The 13,782-nt window shown below is 36.7% G+C and overlaps 1 protein-coding gene across 6 annotated transcripts in view; it reads right to left on the bottom strand.

Annotated features, from left to right (window-relative positions):
• Positions 1–13,782, bottom strand: part of ITPR2 (inositol 1,4,5-trisphosphate receptor type 2) — a 492,164-nt gene that overhangs the window by 277,862 nt on the left and 200,520 nt on the right. For all 6 annotated transcript variants that reach the window (XM_032284102.1, XM_032284097.1, XM_032284122.1 and 3 more), the window contains 5 exons: positions 12,920–13,113; positions 9,158–9,287; positions 5,412–5,469; positions 3,340–3,505; positions 2,215–2,388 (listed from right to left, as the gene is read on the bottom strand). In XM_032284102.1, coding sequence (XP_032139993.1) covers positions 2,215–2,388; positions 3,340–3,505; positions 5,412–5,469; positions 9,158–9,287; positions 12,920–13,113 — 722 coding nt within the window. The remainder of the gene's footprint in view (positions 1–2,214; positions 2,389–3,339; positions 3,506–5,411; positions 5,470–9,157; positions 9,288–12,919; positions 13,114–13,782) is intronic.

The raw sequence follows: 13,782 nt of genomic DNA, 5'->3' as shown, positions 1-13,782 counted from the left end.
CAAAATAGGCTAAATAAATATTTCTCATACATTTCTTATGTTTTAGAAATACAGACACATGGTAAAACTACTAAGCAAGGAAGTTGCTGAAATAAATTCATCATAGTGGTTTCCTCTGTTATACAGGGAGGGACCACATTAACTTCTTACTGGCAATACTCTATTTCTTAAGCTATACCTTAATACCAACAGAATATGCTACCTTGGGTGGTATTGAATTTCGCATCACAGAAGTTTGCTTTGTTTGAAGAAATAATCTCACTCAGGTGAGATATTTAGAGATAAGAGAATACATATATCACATAGGGAATTGAAGGTGATTATCCCTACAAGTATCTTATAACTCTGAAATTTCATAATTCCATATCCATCATAGTAAACAACACAGTGTGTTACACATAAAAACAAATAATAATTACAACAAACACTGACTGAAAAACACTTTTGGTTGCTAACCAACAGTCTTTCTTATTCTTCCCTGCTAGAAAAATCCAATTTTGTTTGGCCATGTATCCTTCTCCCATGTAACTCAGGGTGGCATATCCTACCTTGAGGGACATCTTTTATGTAATCTAAACTAATCCTGTACTCCACTGGTGTAGTTTTAACATCTGGCCCTGTTCTGGCCAAAGAGACATGAAATAAGGTGAGGGATGTCTAGGAAAGGTTTCCTCGCTCTTAAACAGGAGACCCAGAAATAGATATTCCTTCTTGATGTTGTCGTGCACAGATGTGATATCTAGGATGCTACTGCCATGATGCCGTCAGGAGAATGACTGGCCTCAGAACTAAGCCCATTGATCCATGATGCCAACACTGAGGCAAGGAATTAAAGCTGGAGACTTACTTCTTGACTTGTTGGTAAGTAATATGTCATCTTATTATACATATTTTTATGTTGTTTATATTTTCCCACTGGAGCCATATTAAATGACACACCATGTGCATAGGGTTTCCTCATTTAATCTTTACAGCAATTCTAAGAGCTAAGTACCATTATGATGTCCATTTGATAGTCAATAAAAATAAAAGTTAGAAAATAAAAATAACTTGTTCAAAGTCACGCATATACCAAGTGGCAAATTCTGGAGTGTCTGATTCCAAAACCCATGCTAATAACCTACGCATTGTCCTTTCTATGAGGCATATTATTACCTGACACTTAGCATTCATTCCTACCCCAGAGGGTTCCCCTGTGTCACAGATTTGGTTTCTCAAATTCCCCCGCAGCTGAAGTTCTAAATTAAATTTAACTTTTGCCAATGAGATAAACTCATGTGGAGCTTAAAAGCCAGAAGGGAAATAAAGGGCATCTAATTGTGGCTGTGAGGGCTGCAAAGGAAATCCCAGTAAATATAAGTATGCATTGAAGTCCATGTGCCAGTATCTTGTCACAAGCTTCCAAAGCATTTTGATTACTCTAATTATCTCTTGCTCTGTTTTCACTTTTCACTTCACAATATTTTGGGTAATCTAACAAACACAAAAGCAAAAGCAGGTAAACCCATCAAAATGGTTTATATGCCTACAGGTTAAAAAACAACTATATAAAACACCAGACAGGCATTTACAAAACTTTTCATATTAACAATTATGATGTTGGTACTAGCTTGCTTTATCTAAACATGACTACTAAAGCAGTATTTAACATTTTTTTAAATGGTCATATGTACTTAGTGAAATGTGAAAACTAATTAACACACTACAAAAGCCAATATAACAGAAGACAATAGTCGCTCTTTAGATTTTTGTTATTTTCATACTGAAAATAAAGCATATTGGGCTTCCATTTAGATATTTTTATATAAGGATATGCATAACGATAGCACTGATTTGCTGCTTGGCAAAAAGCAGCCACAGCGAAAGGAACCATAAAAATTCATCTCTCTCCACAGACCTCAGTTTAGGGTCTACTCCTTTTGTTCTCCTTCCGCTCCTTCCAATTTTCCTGATTGCTGGATTACAGAATTTACAGTAGAAATGACAAAGAGTGAAACACAAGACAGATGAGGTAAGAAGTGGTAGAAATTGACAAGCACTAACCAAAGTGGTAGTTTATGGAGTTAACTGACAACTTAGTAAATGAAAATTTTGTGCTCTGTTGCTCAGAACAGAATTTTTCTTTATGAACAATTTTCATTGTAGAGCATGTGATTACATAACTGACTTAAAAGATATCATTTGGAGTATTTCAAAATAGATCTTGAAACAAACCTCAATTGGCTCTTCACCACCTTTCACTTGACTTTCCCCAATTTCTCCATTCTCATAGCTGCTGCTCTTCTCAACCCATAGCTCAGACTTTTCTACTGTCAGTCGAAGCTGGTCTAGATCTGCTTTGATTTGCTTGTAGTTATCTACGTCTTGATTAGACACCAGTAATTGCACCTAAAACAGAAGAATTTCAATCTCTTAGTTGAAGTTCATTATTTCCAGAACATTTTCGAATATTTTATATGTATATTGACCATGAAAACCTACCTGGAAGTAAGTGTGAACTCTTAACCAATATTATCATATATTATAATTTTTTAAGTGAGCCCTAGCGAAACTTTTCAAAGTGATTTAAGATTAAAAGATACCCTCGCTTTAATTTCACTGCTGAAGTTAATTTTTCTGAGACTGACTATCTGATTGAAAAGAGTCAGAAACATAAAAATAAGTGGGAGAAAATATCAATAGATAAAATCTAAACTTCATCATACAAGTTTTTATTTTCTTATAATTTACATGTATTATGACATATACATATATGCATTTATTAATATACAACTACTCTTTTAATTATTTCATATTATTTTAACATATTCCTATAAAACTGCCTAAATGATCAATACCCTATTATATTAGTGAAGCATATGTAAGCACTTAATTATTACTAATTAATAATCTCAAGACTGATGTCACGTTCAAAGACCACAAAGAAAAAGATTAGATCCATAACAGTTCCTTTCTTTTGGATTTATGCAGTTTTCCATCACAAAATAATTATTTCAGATCTATTGGTTCTCCTGCCCAAATTCATTAGTAAAATTTAAGGTCAAAATAATAGCAGTGGTAACAAAATTCCTAACGTGTTATTATCTTCTAGTGCCTTCCTAAATCTTGGTGCCTTTCATTTGTTTTAAAGATATTAACTAAAAATCACTTGTGGGGAGCACCTTCTAAATTGATTGTGTCCTGGCATAGACAAGGCTGTATCAATGTTTAAAAATACAAAGTGTCCCCAGGAACAGCCATACATGTTATTACCCCTGCAGCCACGAAGTCAGGTTGGATACTATGAACATCACTTTCAGAGCCTCTGCTGTAGATGCACTGAGAGCTCTTAAATCTTACCTGTTTAAATGCCTGTAAAACCTCCGCCCTCTGGCTGAAGTGCTTGAACAATAGCTGCAGGGCTCCAGACAGCAAAGGCGGGTAGTCGTGCATGATCAGATGAATGAGAACCCGTAAAAATGTCCTGCCTCCTTCATCATCAAGTTGAACTGGGTTTTTTTCCTTTCTATAAACCAAAAATAATTCTAAAGTGACTCACATTTATATAACATCTATCTTTAGCGTTAGAATTGTATACATATTCTCAAAGGTACATCATTTGTTTTTTGAAATGAGGAAGTGAAAAGGAAAACATTTTTACTTTGTTTTCCTCATGTAACTAATGACAAAACAATCACAAAGAAATGCTGGTGTCTGTCCATGAAAGCAGGATGACCAAATATCCTGGTTTATCCAAGACTTTGGGGTTCCTAGGCAAACTGGGATGAGTTGGTCACCTCGGCATAGACAAAAGATGGGCATCTGAGTCAATCCAAAAGCATTTGTGGGAGAAGGTGTGCTAGGCTGGATGTCCACCAATGACTGATTACCCCTGATGCCCTAGAGGGCACTACATGATAGGTGGGGAGGAGCAGGGAAGGCCAGCGTGCATGTGCCTGAACCATCACTAGAGCAGCCACAGGTGTGGCATACTAGGACTCTGGATGAGCTTCCACTGGGACAAAAGGTCCATCTATTATTTCAAGGTGAAATCATATACTGGTTCCCTCTTCGGGAATAATGAAATTCTTCAATAGGAAAATACAACAATAAAAATTGGTACTATAATGTAAAAATTAAACTAAACTAAATGTTCAGTAGAGATAAAAATCCCTTTTGAGTGCCCTTAATTCTTAATTCTTGGTTGTCTTTCCAATGACAACCACAAAAACTGCAACAAAATGCTTAGTGTAGTCGTCCCCATTACCCTCCCTAACTTTATCTGTGGTTTTACTTCCTGTGGTTTCAGTTGCCCGTGGTCAACCACGGTCCTAAAATATGAAATGAAAAACTTCAGAAATAAATAATTCACAAACTTTAAATTTTGTGCCGTCCTGCTCTGTCCCATTTGGGACATGAATCATCCCTTTGCCAGCATCTCCATGCTATACGTGTTTCCCCCCTCATTAGTCACTTAGCAGTCATCTCAGTCATCAGGTGACTGTCAGATAGTCACAGAATTTGTTCAAGTAACCCTTATTTTAGCAAACAATGGCCCCATAGTGCAAGAGCAGTGATGCTGGCATATTATATAATTGTTCTATCTTATTATTAGTTATGTTGTTAATCTCTTAGTATGCCTAATTTATATATTAAATTTTATCATAGGTATGTATATACAGGAAAAAACATAGTGTATATAGGGTTTGGTACTAGCTGTGGTTTCAGGCATCCATTGGGAGTCTTTGAATGTATCCCCAACAGATAAGGGAAGACTACTGTATAGACTGTTTTTAGGTTCTCATGTCAAGTCTGTAATAAAATGAACACCAGAAGCTTAATAATTTATAGCTTAAACATTTTACTTTTTCTTTTCGATCGCTATTAATTTCATTTCTGAAAAAGAAAAAAACAATATTAAAACAATAAATGGTAGGATTCCTGATGGCAAAGGAGGCTAGTCATGTCAAAGGTGTCTTGTTTTATTTAATCATGGATATTTTCAATAGGCAGAAAATAGCTTTATTTCTCACATACAAAGTTAATGATAGCATTAAATAATTACTTCCTTGTCTCAAATATCTAAGATTCAGGAAAGCAATGTTTTACGAGATGCAGTGATATTTATACCAGGGGAGTTAAAGGGCATTCTTGGGCTGTCATTATTTGAGGAAAGAAAAGCAAAGAATTCAGAGAAAAGTTCAATACACTGATCTCATCTCTCTTGTCCTTTTTTTTAACTGACCTAAAGAAAAGCTATGCTTTCTCCTCTAGAGTAAATTAGCAGCTTCATTTCTGGCAGAAATTATGTTAGCAACATAGAGGGTCTAAAAATAAATAGATATAAGAAGTGAACAATATTAAAGTATCAACAAAATTCTAAGTAAAATCTTATTCACAAGTAAGATAAAGATATATAAATGTTACTATACCTTCCCGCAAACATAGTTTCTGCCTGAGCTGCAATTTCGTCTATATCAGGAACAATAGCTGCAAAGATAAATGGTAAAATCTCTTCTTTATCCTATTTTAGTTAGGAGCCATTATATTCATATTAATATCAATTGACATAAAAATACTTGTCTTAATCTCTTTACTCTACCAAAAATCTATTAACACTACCAATCTGATTTTAAAATAAGCAAAAGATCTGAATAGACATTTCTCAAAAGAAGGCATACAAATGGCAAATAGGTATACAAAAAGGTGCTAAACATCACAGATCATCAAAGAAATGCAAATCAAAACTACAATGAGATATCATCTCACCCTAGTTAAAACGGCTTTTATCCAACAGACAGGCAATAATAAATGCTGGTGAGAATATGGAGACAAGGGAACCTTCGTACATTGTTGGTGGGAATGTAAATTGGTACAACTGCTATGGAGAAGAGTTTGGAGGTTTCTCAAAAAAAAAAAAACAAAAACTAACTAACTAAAAATTCAGCCACCATATGATCCAGTAATTCCACTGCTGGGTGTATATGCAAAAGAAAGGAAATTTGTTTTATTGAAGAGATATCTGCATATCCGTGTTTACTGTGGCCTATTCACAACAGCTAAGATTTGGAATCAACCTAAGTGTCCATCAACAGACAAATTGATAAAGAAGTGTGGTACGCAGAAACAATGGAGTACTATTCAGCCATTTAAAAAAAAAAAAAGAATGAGATCCTGTCATCTGCAACAACATGAGTGGAACTGAAGGTCATTATGCTAAATGAAATTAGCCAGGCACAGAAAGACAAACTTCTCATGTTCTCACTCATTTCTGGGAGCTAAAAAATTAAAACAATTGAACTCACAAAGATAGAGAGTAGAATAATAGAGGTTGGGAAAGGTAGCGGGGTGGGCAGAGTGGGGATGATTAATGGTTACAAAAATATAGTTCGATAGAATGAATAAGATCTAGTATACAGAGTGACTATAGTCAATAATAATTTGTTGTATATTTTTAATAACCAAAAGACTATAATTGAATTATTTATAACACAAAAGACAAATGTTTGAGGTGATGGATACCTCATTCATCCTGATATGATTATTACATATTATATATCTATATCAAAATAGTCCACATACCCCACACAACTATATACATCTACTACGTATCCACAAAAATTTTAAAAAATTTAAGTCAATTAACAGTTTGAAAAAAATCACAATATACTTCCACTAAAACATCAATGTAATTTTTTAACATAAACTATGTTTTAAACTCATGTATTGCTATAGTCCAAAATATGTCTAAATGATCATAAAGCACCATTTACAAAGGTGCCTCTTGTCTAGAGAAGTATGTGTGTATATATATATAGATCATATATACATATATGCACATACTTACATATAATTTAAATGAGTGATAACATTGGGAGGATAATTCTTTAAATAATCAAAATATATATATAATGAGCCTTGTTATTATGCGGTTATTTCCAAACAACATGGTCTTTTTACCTAAGCTTACTACTACTAAAATTCCATCCCTTTTTCTTGTGGGAAAGGACATTTTTTTTTTTTCTATGTGAACCAATCATGATTCCTTACAGTCCCATACCACTAACATTTTGAAGATACCTTTACAAAGATAACACGAGGATTTTTGGTTTGTTTGTTGGTTATTGAAGCAGGGCCTCTCTCTGTTGCCCAGGCTAGGGTGCAGTCGTACAACTTCAACTCACTGCAGCCTCAACCTTCCAGGCTCAAGCAATCCTCTTGCCTCAGCCTCCTGAGTAGCTGGGACCACAGACACGCACCTCCACAACTGGCTAATTTTTTTTTTTTTTTTTAGAGACCAGGTTTCACCATGTTGCCCAAGCTTATGTCAAACTCTTGGGCTCAACCAATCTGCCCCCGATCTCAGCCTCCCAAAGTGCTGGTTTTATAGGCGTGAGCCACCATACCTGGTCAAGGTAACATGTTCAAAGAATAAAATACACCACTTACTTCTCATTCCAAAGCTTGAAAAGAAACAGAGTAAGATATAAAAGTGGAAAAACAGTTCTCCCCAGAAAGGTATCCCTTACTGATATAAAAAATGAAAGAGATCAGGTAAATTAGAAAGTTTTCTGGGGTGTCCCTAGACTTTCCCTCTGGTACTTTACTGACACTTAAAGTTCATGTTTCCAGAAGCCTGGCCTCTGGGAGTCAATAATTTTTATGCTACTGTCAATGCAACTGCCAGCAAGACTTTCTGGTTCTGCCATATCATTCCTGGAAATAGCCCTTTGGGGTTCTACACTTCTGAGAAGTAGAAAAACAACACCATTGCAAACATGCCAGAAAAGAAGTCTTGCTTAGGCAAGTTCAAGTCCTTCTGCAGAGGCATGCTGCCTTTTGATGAGACTAATGATTCAGACAGCAGGACAGATGGTCTATTATCAATTTTAACTACATGCTTGTAACCACTGAATCATTCCTGGCTGATTGACAAGAGTTCCTAATGTCACAGTGGTGGCAGTTAGAAGGAAGTTTCACATCTGTATACAAATCTTATCCTCAGAAGAAGAATTCCATTAGCTGTCTAAATCTTCAATAAGACATACCTTCAGCCTACAATGACTTGGTCTGACCTGTCCAAAAAAATGGTAATTTAATATTTCTGAGTTTTTCTAAAGTCCTTTCAATAGTCACAAACTTTTTAAATCATATTTGTGCTCTTTTGTTGTTATGCTCCAACGCTCAGAGACAAAGAAGCTTCATTTTTACACTTTTTAAATGTGAAAATTGAAATATAGTTCCAGTTTATAACCATACAAAGTAAATTTAAAAAAAAAAAATCCACACACACAAAATGAGACCAACAACCACATTCAGGTCTTTAGGGAATGCCACGTCTTTATTATTGAATCAGGCAATGGCCTCTCTTCAAAACACCTATCCTTCTGATGACTACATTTCACATTGCTCTTTGATCCAGGAAGAAAAACTTCTCTTGGATTTTCACCAAAATATCATGATGCTGAAAAATTTGGACTCTGAAGCTGGAGAGACCTCCAAGGGAATCCTTGTTCCACTACTTTCAGGACCTTTAGCAAGTAACTTAACCTTTCTGACCTTGGTTTTCTCTTCTGTAAAATGGTACAATAAACAGTACGTCTATCTTATAGAGTCTTAAAAATTACACAGAAAAAGGCATTCATAGGAGTTAGCAACAAACAACAGCAAACACCCTCCCCACCATTCTAGGTGAGTTATTTCATAATCTGTCTAGCTCTTTGATGTAATTAGGGGAGATTATATCTACACTTTTATCTCATAAAAATATGGCAAAGCTGGAAACCATCATTCTTAGCAAACTAACACAGGAACAAAAAACCAAACAACGCATGTTCTCACTCATAAGTTGGAGCTGAACAGTAAGAACACATGGACACAGGGAGGGGAACATCACACACCGGGGCATATTGGAGGGTAGGGGACTAGGGGAGGGATAGCATTAGGATAAACACCTAGTATAGATGACAGGTTGGTATGTGTATATCTATGTAAAAAACCTGCACGTTCTGCACATGTACCCCAGAATTTAAAGTACAGTAAAAAAATAAAAAATAAAAGCACACACACAAAAAATATGATTATGTTTTAAAATGATACATACTTTCAAGTTCTCAGAAAAACAAAATACAAAGAGTAAATATTGTCACAAAGAGTAAATATTGTCACAAAGAGATACCTGATGGTAGTAAAGTATCTGGAGATCCATTGGCAGATGTCTCCGCATTGTCGCTGTCCTCTCCAAACTCCTTCTTATATATTGACAGCATATATGAGATCCTATAATCCAGTCTGACACTCAGGATGAACTATAAGAGACATTAAGAACAATATACATTTCTTTCATTAGCACAGTATTTAAAAATGCAATTCATGACACACCAAGAACAGTGGAAGTATCAACCTTTCAAAGGAGCTAGTTAGAAACTTTTAACACCAGTTGCCACATGTTTGTCAGCCTTAAGACTAAGCAAAGGAATACATTTCCACTGGCTGTTAGTGAAACCTCAAAGAAATTTTTGGAAAGAACATGTGACTCCCTACGATTGCTTTCTGAATATTCCAGAGAGAGGCATTGTGGGGGTCTGGATGAAGAGGTAATGATGATGTCATTTCACAGAACACTTTGCGGAGTGACATTGCCTCTTGGAGGAGACTGTTGGAGGTGTGATCCTCCTTCTTACACTGTAGGGTGAGAATTCAGCTACAACAGTATGACTCTGACTATACCATGATCAGTCCTGAAGCCAGGCTCTAAATGACAGTTGAAATAATAGCATCTATACACCATCGGTTTTCCTCACTGGTGTTTGTGTTTCCTTGGGTTTGGGTTGCTGTCATTGTTCGTATTCACGGACGCTTGGACAGAAACTCAGTATCTAGCAAGGCCCCACACTATGCTAGGTGCCACAGGGAATGCAAACACGTGACGCCTACTGCCCTCAAAAAGCCAACAGTCAAGTTGGGAAACAAAATATAGCATTGTTAGCATAATTAGGAAACTATTGAGAGCTAAATCACTGGTCTAAATACAACAGAAATCGGAGAAGGAAAAGCTGGGATGTGCTGCAGATCACAGGACGGGGTTTTACATAGGTCCCATCTGTCCCCGACTGCCTGAGATAGGCCCTGTTGAACCTTTTGTTTCAGCATAATTATTAATGGTGCCCCTACCTTGTAAAACATGTCACATTTGGATAGTAAACAATGTGGTCACCCAAGTTTTAGGAAGATTGGCATTTCATGGTATCATCCAACTTTATCTCTGTCTACACCACCTGTGTCCCAACCCTCCCTCCTCCTACGCTCCTTCTCTCATCCCCTCTCTCAGATTTCCTGGTTCTAACAGCATTGGAGTGCCTGCACTTCCACTCTTGCCACCCTACAGGTACTCACAGTGTCCACTTTACTTTGAATATTCTCTTCCACTTCATAATAATCACATTTTAAAATATCCTCTGTCAGGACACAGTGGCTCACGCCTGTAATCCCAGCACTTTGAGAGGCTGAGAAGGAGGATCGCTTGACCCCAGGAGTTCAAGACCAGCCTGGGAAACATGGCGAAGCCCCATCTCTACAAAAATACAAAAAATTAGCCAGGCATGGTTGTGGATGCCTGTAATCCCAGCTACTATGGAGGCTGAGGTGGGAGAACATTTGAGCCCAGGAGGTCAAGGCTGCAGTGAGCCAAGACTGTGCCACTGCATTCCTGCCTGGATGACACCGCAAGAACCTGTCTCAAAAAAAAAAAAAAAAAAATCCTCCAAGATCCAGTTTGAATTCTTTTTTAATGCATCATTCACTGGTTCCCCAGTCATAATCTGAATCAATCTCTCTCCTTTCCTCCCTCCCTCCCTTTGTCTGTCTCAGTCTCTCTCTCTCTCTCTCTCCTTTGCTAGACTTTTAAGCTTTTTATGGAAACATCCTCCATAGGATGTTGTCAGTTGTGCTAAGCTGGTTAATTCACCTGACATGCGTTAAACAAGGTATTGAGGAAGGCACCAAGGGCATTAAAAAGGTGCTGAGGATCTAAATCCTGCCTTAGAGAACTTATAGGCTAGAGGGGAAAACAAACACCAGAGACTCTTATTAGCGTGTGGTGAGGGCTGCAAACGTATTGGTTGAACTGATTCTAAGTAGCAAAGGGATTTGCAGAGCAGGAGACAGACCATGGGAAGAGGACTGAGAAAGGGCGTAGAATTCGGTAGCCACGAGCAGAAGGCAGGGGGCAGAGCTGGACTGCAGGTGCTTCACAGGGAAGGGTGTTTAAAATCCCATTTTTAAAAGTAAAGGATAAATCATAAACAAAGGAAACACTAACTTCCAGTTGAAGATGATTACACAGAGAATTGTATTCCATATATACAATCAAAATTAAAACTTTCATTTTCTAATACGCCTATAAGGAAAAACAAGTGCAAACTAGAAGAAAAGAGGAAAGGGAAGGATAAAAAAAGAAAGCAGAGAAAGAGCGTTAAGAGAGGGAGAGGGAGAATGAGAGAAAAAGGAAAAGAGAGAGACTAAGAGAGATATACAAAGTGATGGGGAAAAAGACCAACAGGAAGAAAAGAGCTGGCACAAGGCACAGGACCTTGAAGTCCTTGTAGCACCAAGGAGTGTGCCTACAAGGAAATTCTTGGAAGAGCCATTCTAAGAAAGACACATCCAGAAGCAGTACTCAGGCACATAGGCACAGTGAAGTCGACTCAGACACAGGGACAGAAAATCAGAATAAAAAGAGGTTCAAGGAGAAGCTGCAGAAATGAATCAACCCTGGACTGCTGAGATGTAGAAGCTCCATCTCATCATTTTTTTTAGCTATTGGAGATTGTTTTCCTAATGTTTCTTTTCTGTAACTGTAGGCTAAAATGAGGTCACATATTTTAGAGTTTGTCCCATGAGTCGGGTAATGTTAAGCTGCGGCTCAGTAGGTCCACGGGTCAGGTGATCGTTACCTTTCTCAGTTTGAGAACAGGAAAACTTTAAGTGATTTTTCAGGGTCATGAACACAGCATTGGGAGGCCTGCCAATATTTCTCAGGATTCAGCCTTTGGAATTCCTAGAGGAACTGTGAAACTTTTTATGATTATAAATCTAATTACTGTAAATGAACAATGTACAGACACTTCCAGGACTCCTAACCCACTTCTGGTAGCTCAGTCTATATGAAATTATGATGAAAGACACAGTCAACTGTACCCAGATTCCTAATAGGTTCTCCATCCTCCAAATCTGGAATAAATCCTATAATTAAGGTATCATAAAAGTATTTTCCAAACTTAAAAACTGCTAAGAATTCATAGCTACAGTAATGAGAGGCTTATTCACTAAGCCAATGGGCATGAAATATTAAATTATCTCCTTTAAATTCTTAAAATTAAGCATTAGATTAGGTTATTTTTTTCCAGTTATTCTTTGTCCTTTAGAAACAAAAACGCAGAGAGATTGTCACATGTAAAATACCAGAACCAATAAATAATAATTTTTGTTAATAATAAATAAAATTTTGTGTTTCTTACTAAGACAATAAATCTGGACATATGGAATCATATGTTCAATTCAATTAAAAATAGGAAAAGAGTTGGAAATAAATCAAATAACTTTTTGCTCTAAAATCCATCTCAAATGAAGGTAAAATTCAATCGGAGTCAATACTAAATTTATTTTTAAATACACATGAAAGCACTTTATTAACCTCAAAGCACCCCACAATTATTAGATATTATCATTAGTATATTTAATGAGAATGGACAAACATGATTCATAAGTCAAATCGTGTCTGTGTGAGATTTCTTACCAGGTTTGTCATTAACTTTAAAAAAAAAATTCTATTGATAGCATTTCAGAATACTTACACGGTGATTTGGAACAAAATGTGTAAGAAGTTAAACCAATAAGCAAAATGACATCTTTGTCACCTAGCTTCCGTTAGGCAACACACCTGTAAAATCTCAATGATCTTCAGCTTGGTGTCCATCACAGTCACATCCTCATTCTCAGCAGGGCTCCCTTGTTTGCTCGGGTGGATGCTGGGTGGCACATCTGGCATGCTCATGGGGAAGATTGAGCCTCTACTGAGTACCATCTGGGTCATCATCTCTCCCACCCCATGAATGGTTCTCATGACATTGTTTCCTGGCATGAGAAAACACTGCAAGTCAACACACACAAACCCTGGAGAACACGTAACTGTAAAATTCAGTTGATCACAACCACACTGAAAAGAAACCCAGGAAAAGGATTCAGGATAAGACAATAGCATCAGCATTGTTTGGGCTCTTTCTTTAAAGATAAAATTAAAATATTGCAGACATGTTTCAAAATTACAGCTTTTAAAAATCGAAGTCTTCCTTTCTCAGAAAATGTTTTCAAATAATGTACCAAAGGCGGGCTGGTTGCTCTGACATCCAAATCAGGTCCTTCTGTAACACAGTATGTCCTACCAACTATCATACCAATAGGCCCTGCCTTTTACAATAACGCAAAAGAAGATTACTAGTTGCCAACATAAAGGGAGTTAGAAGTGGGGGTACAAAGATTGCAAGAAAACATTTAGATGTTGAATTCTAGCATCATAATCCAAGCCTCCAACCAAGGACTTTTTAGCTCTCCTTTAATAACCATAAAAAGAGCTTGTGAGGAGGATTATTACCTTCATTTTAAGGAAAAAAAAAAAAAGGTCTCATCTGGGGAAGACGTGTGCATTAGCCAATACATTTCTCATTCCTTCACCCAATTTCAATAGAAAACCATTACTCAAAATCCACAGAAAGCAATAATATTTGAGGTGATTATGGAAACAAG

Source organism: Sapajus apella, unplaced genomic scaffold, assembly GCF_009761245.1.
Source record: "Sapajus apella isolate SASKATOON/1434 unplaced genomic scaffold, GSC_monkey_1.0 scaffold2, whole genome shotgun sequence".
In the NCBI taxonomy this organism is placed as follows: Eukaryota; Metazoa; Chordata; class Mammalia; order Primates; family Cebidae; genus Sapajus; species Sapajus apella.
Note: the sequence above shows the minus strand (reverse complement) of the source record. Positions and strands in the feature narration are given on the sequence as shown.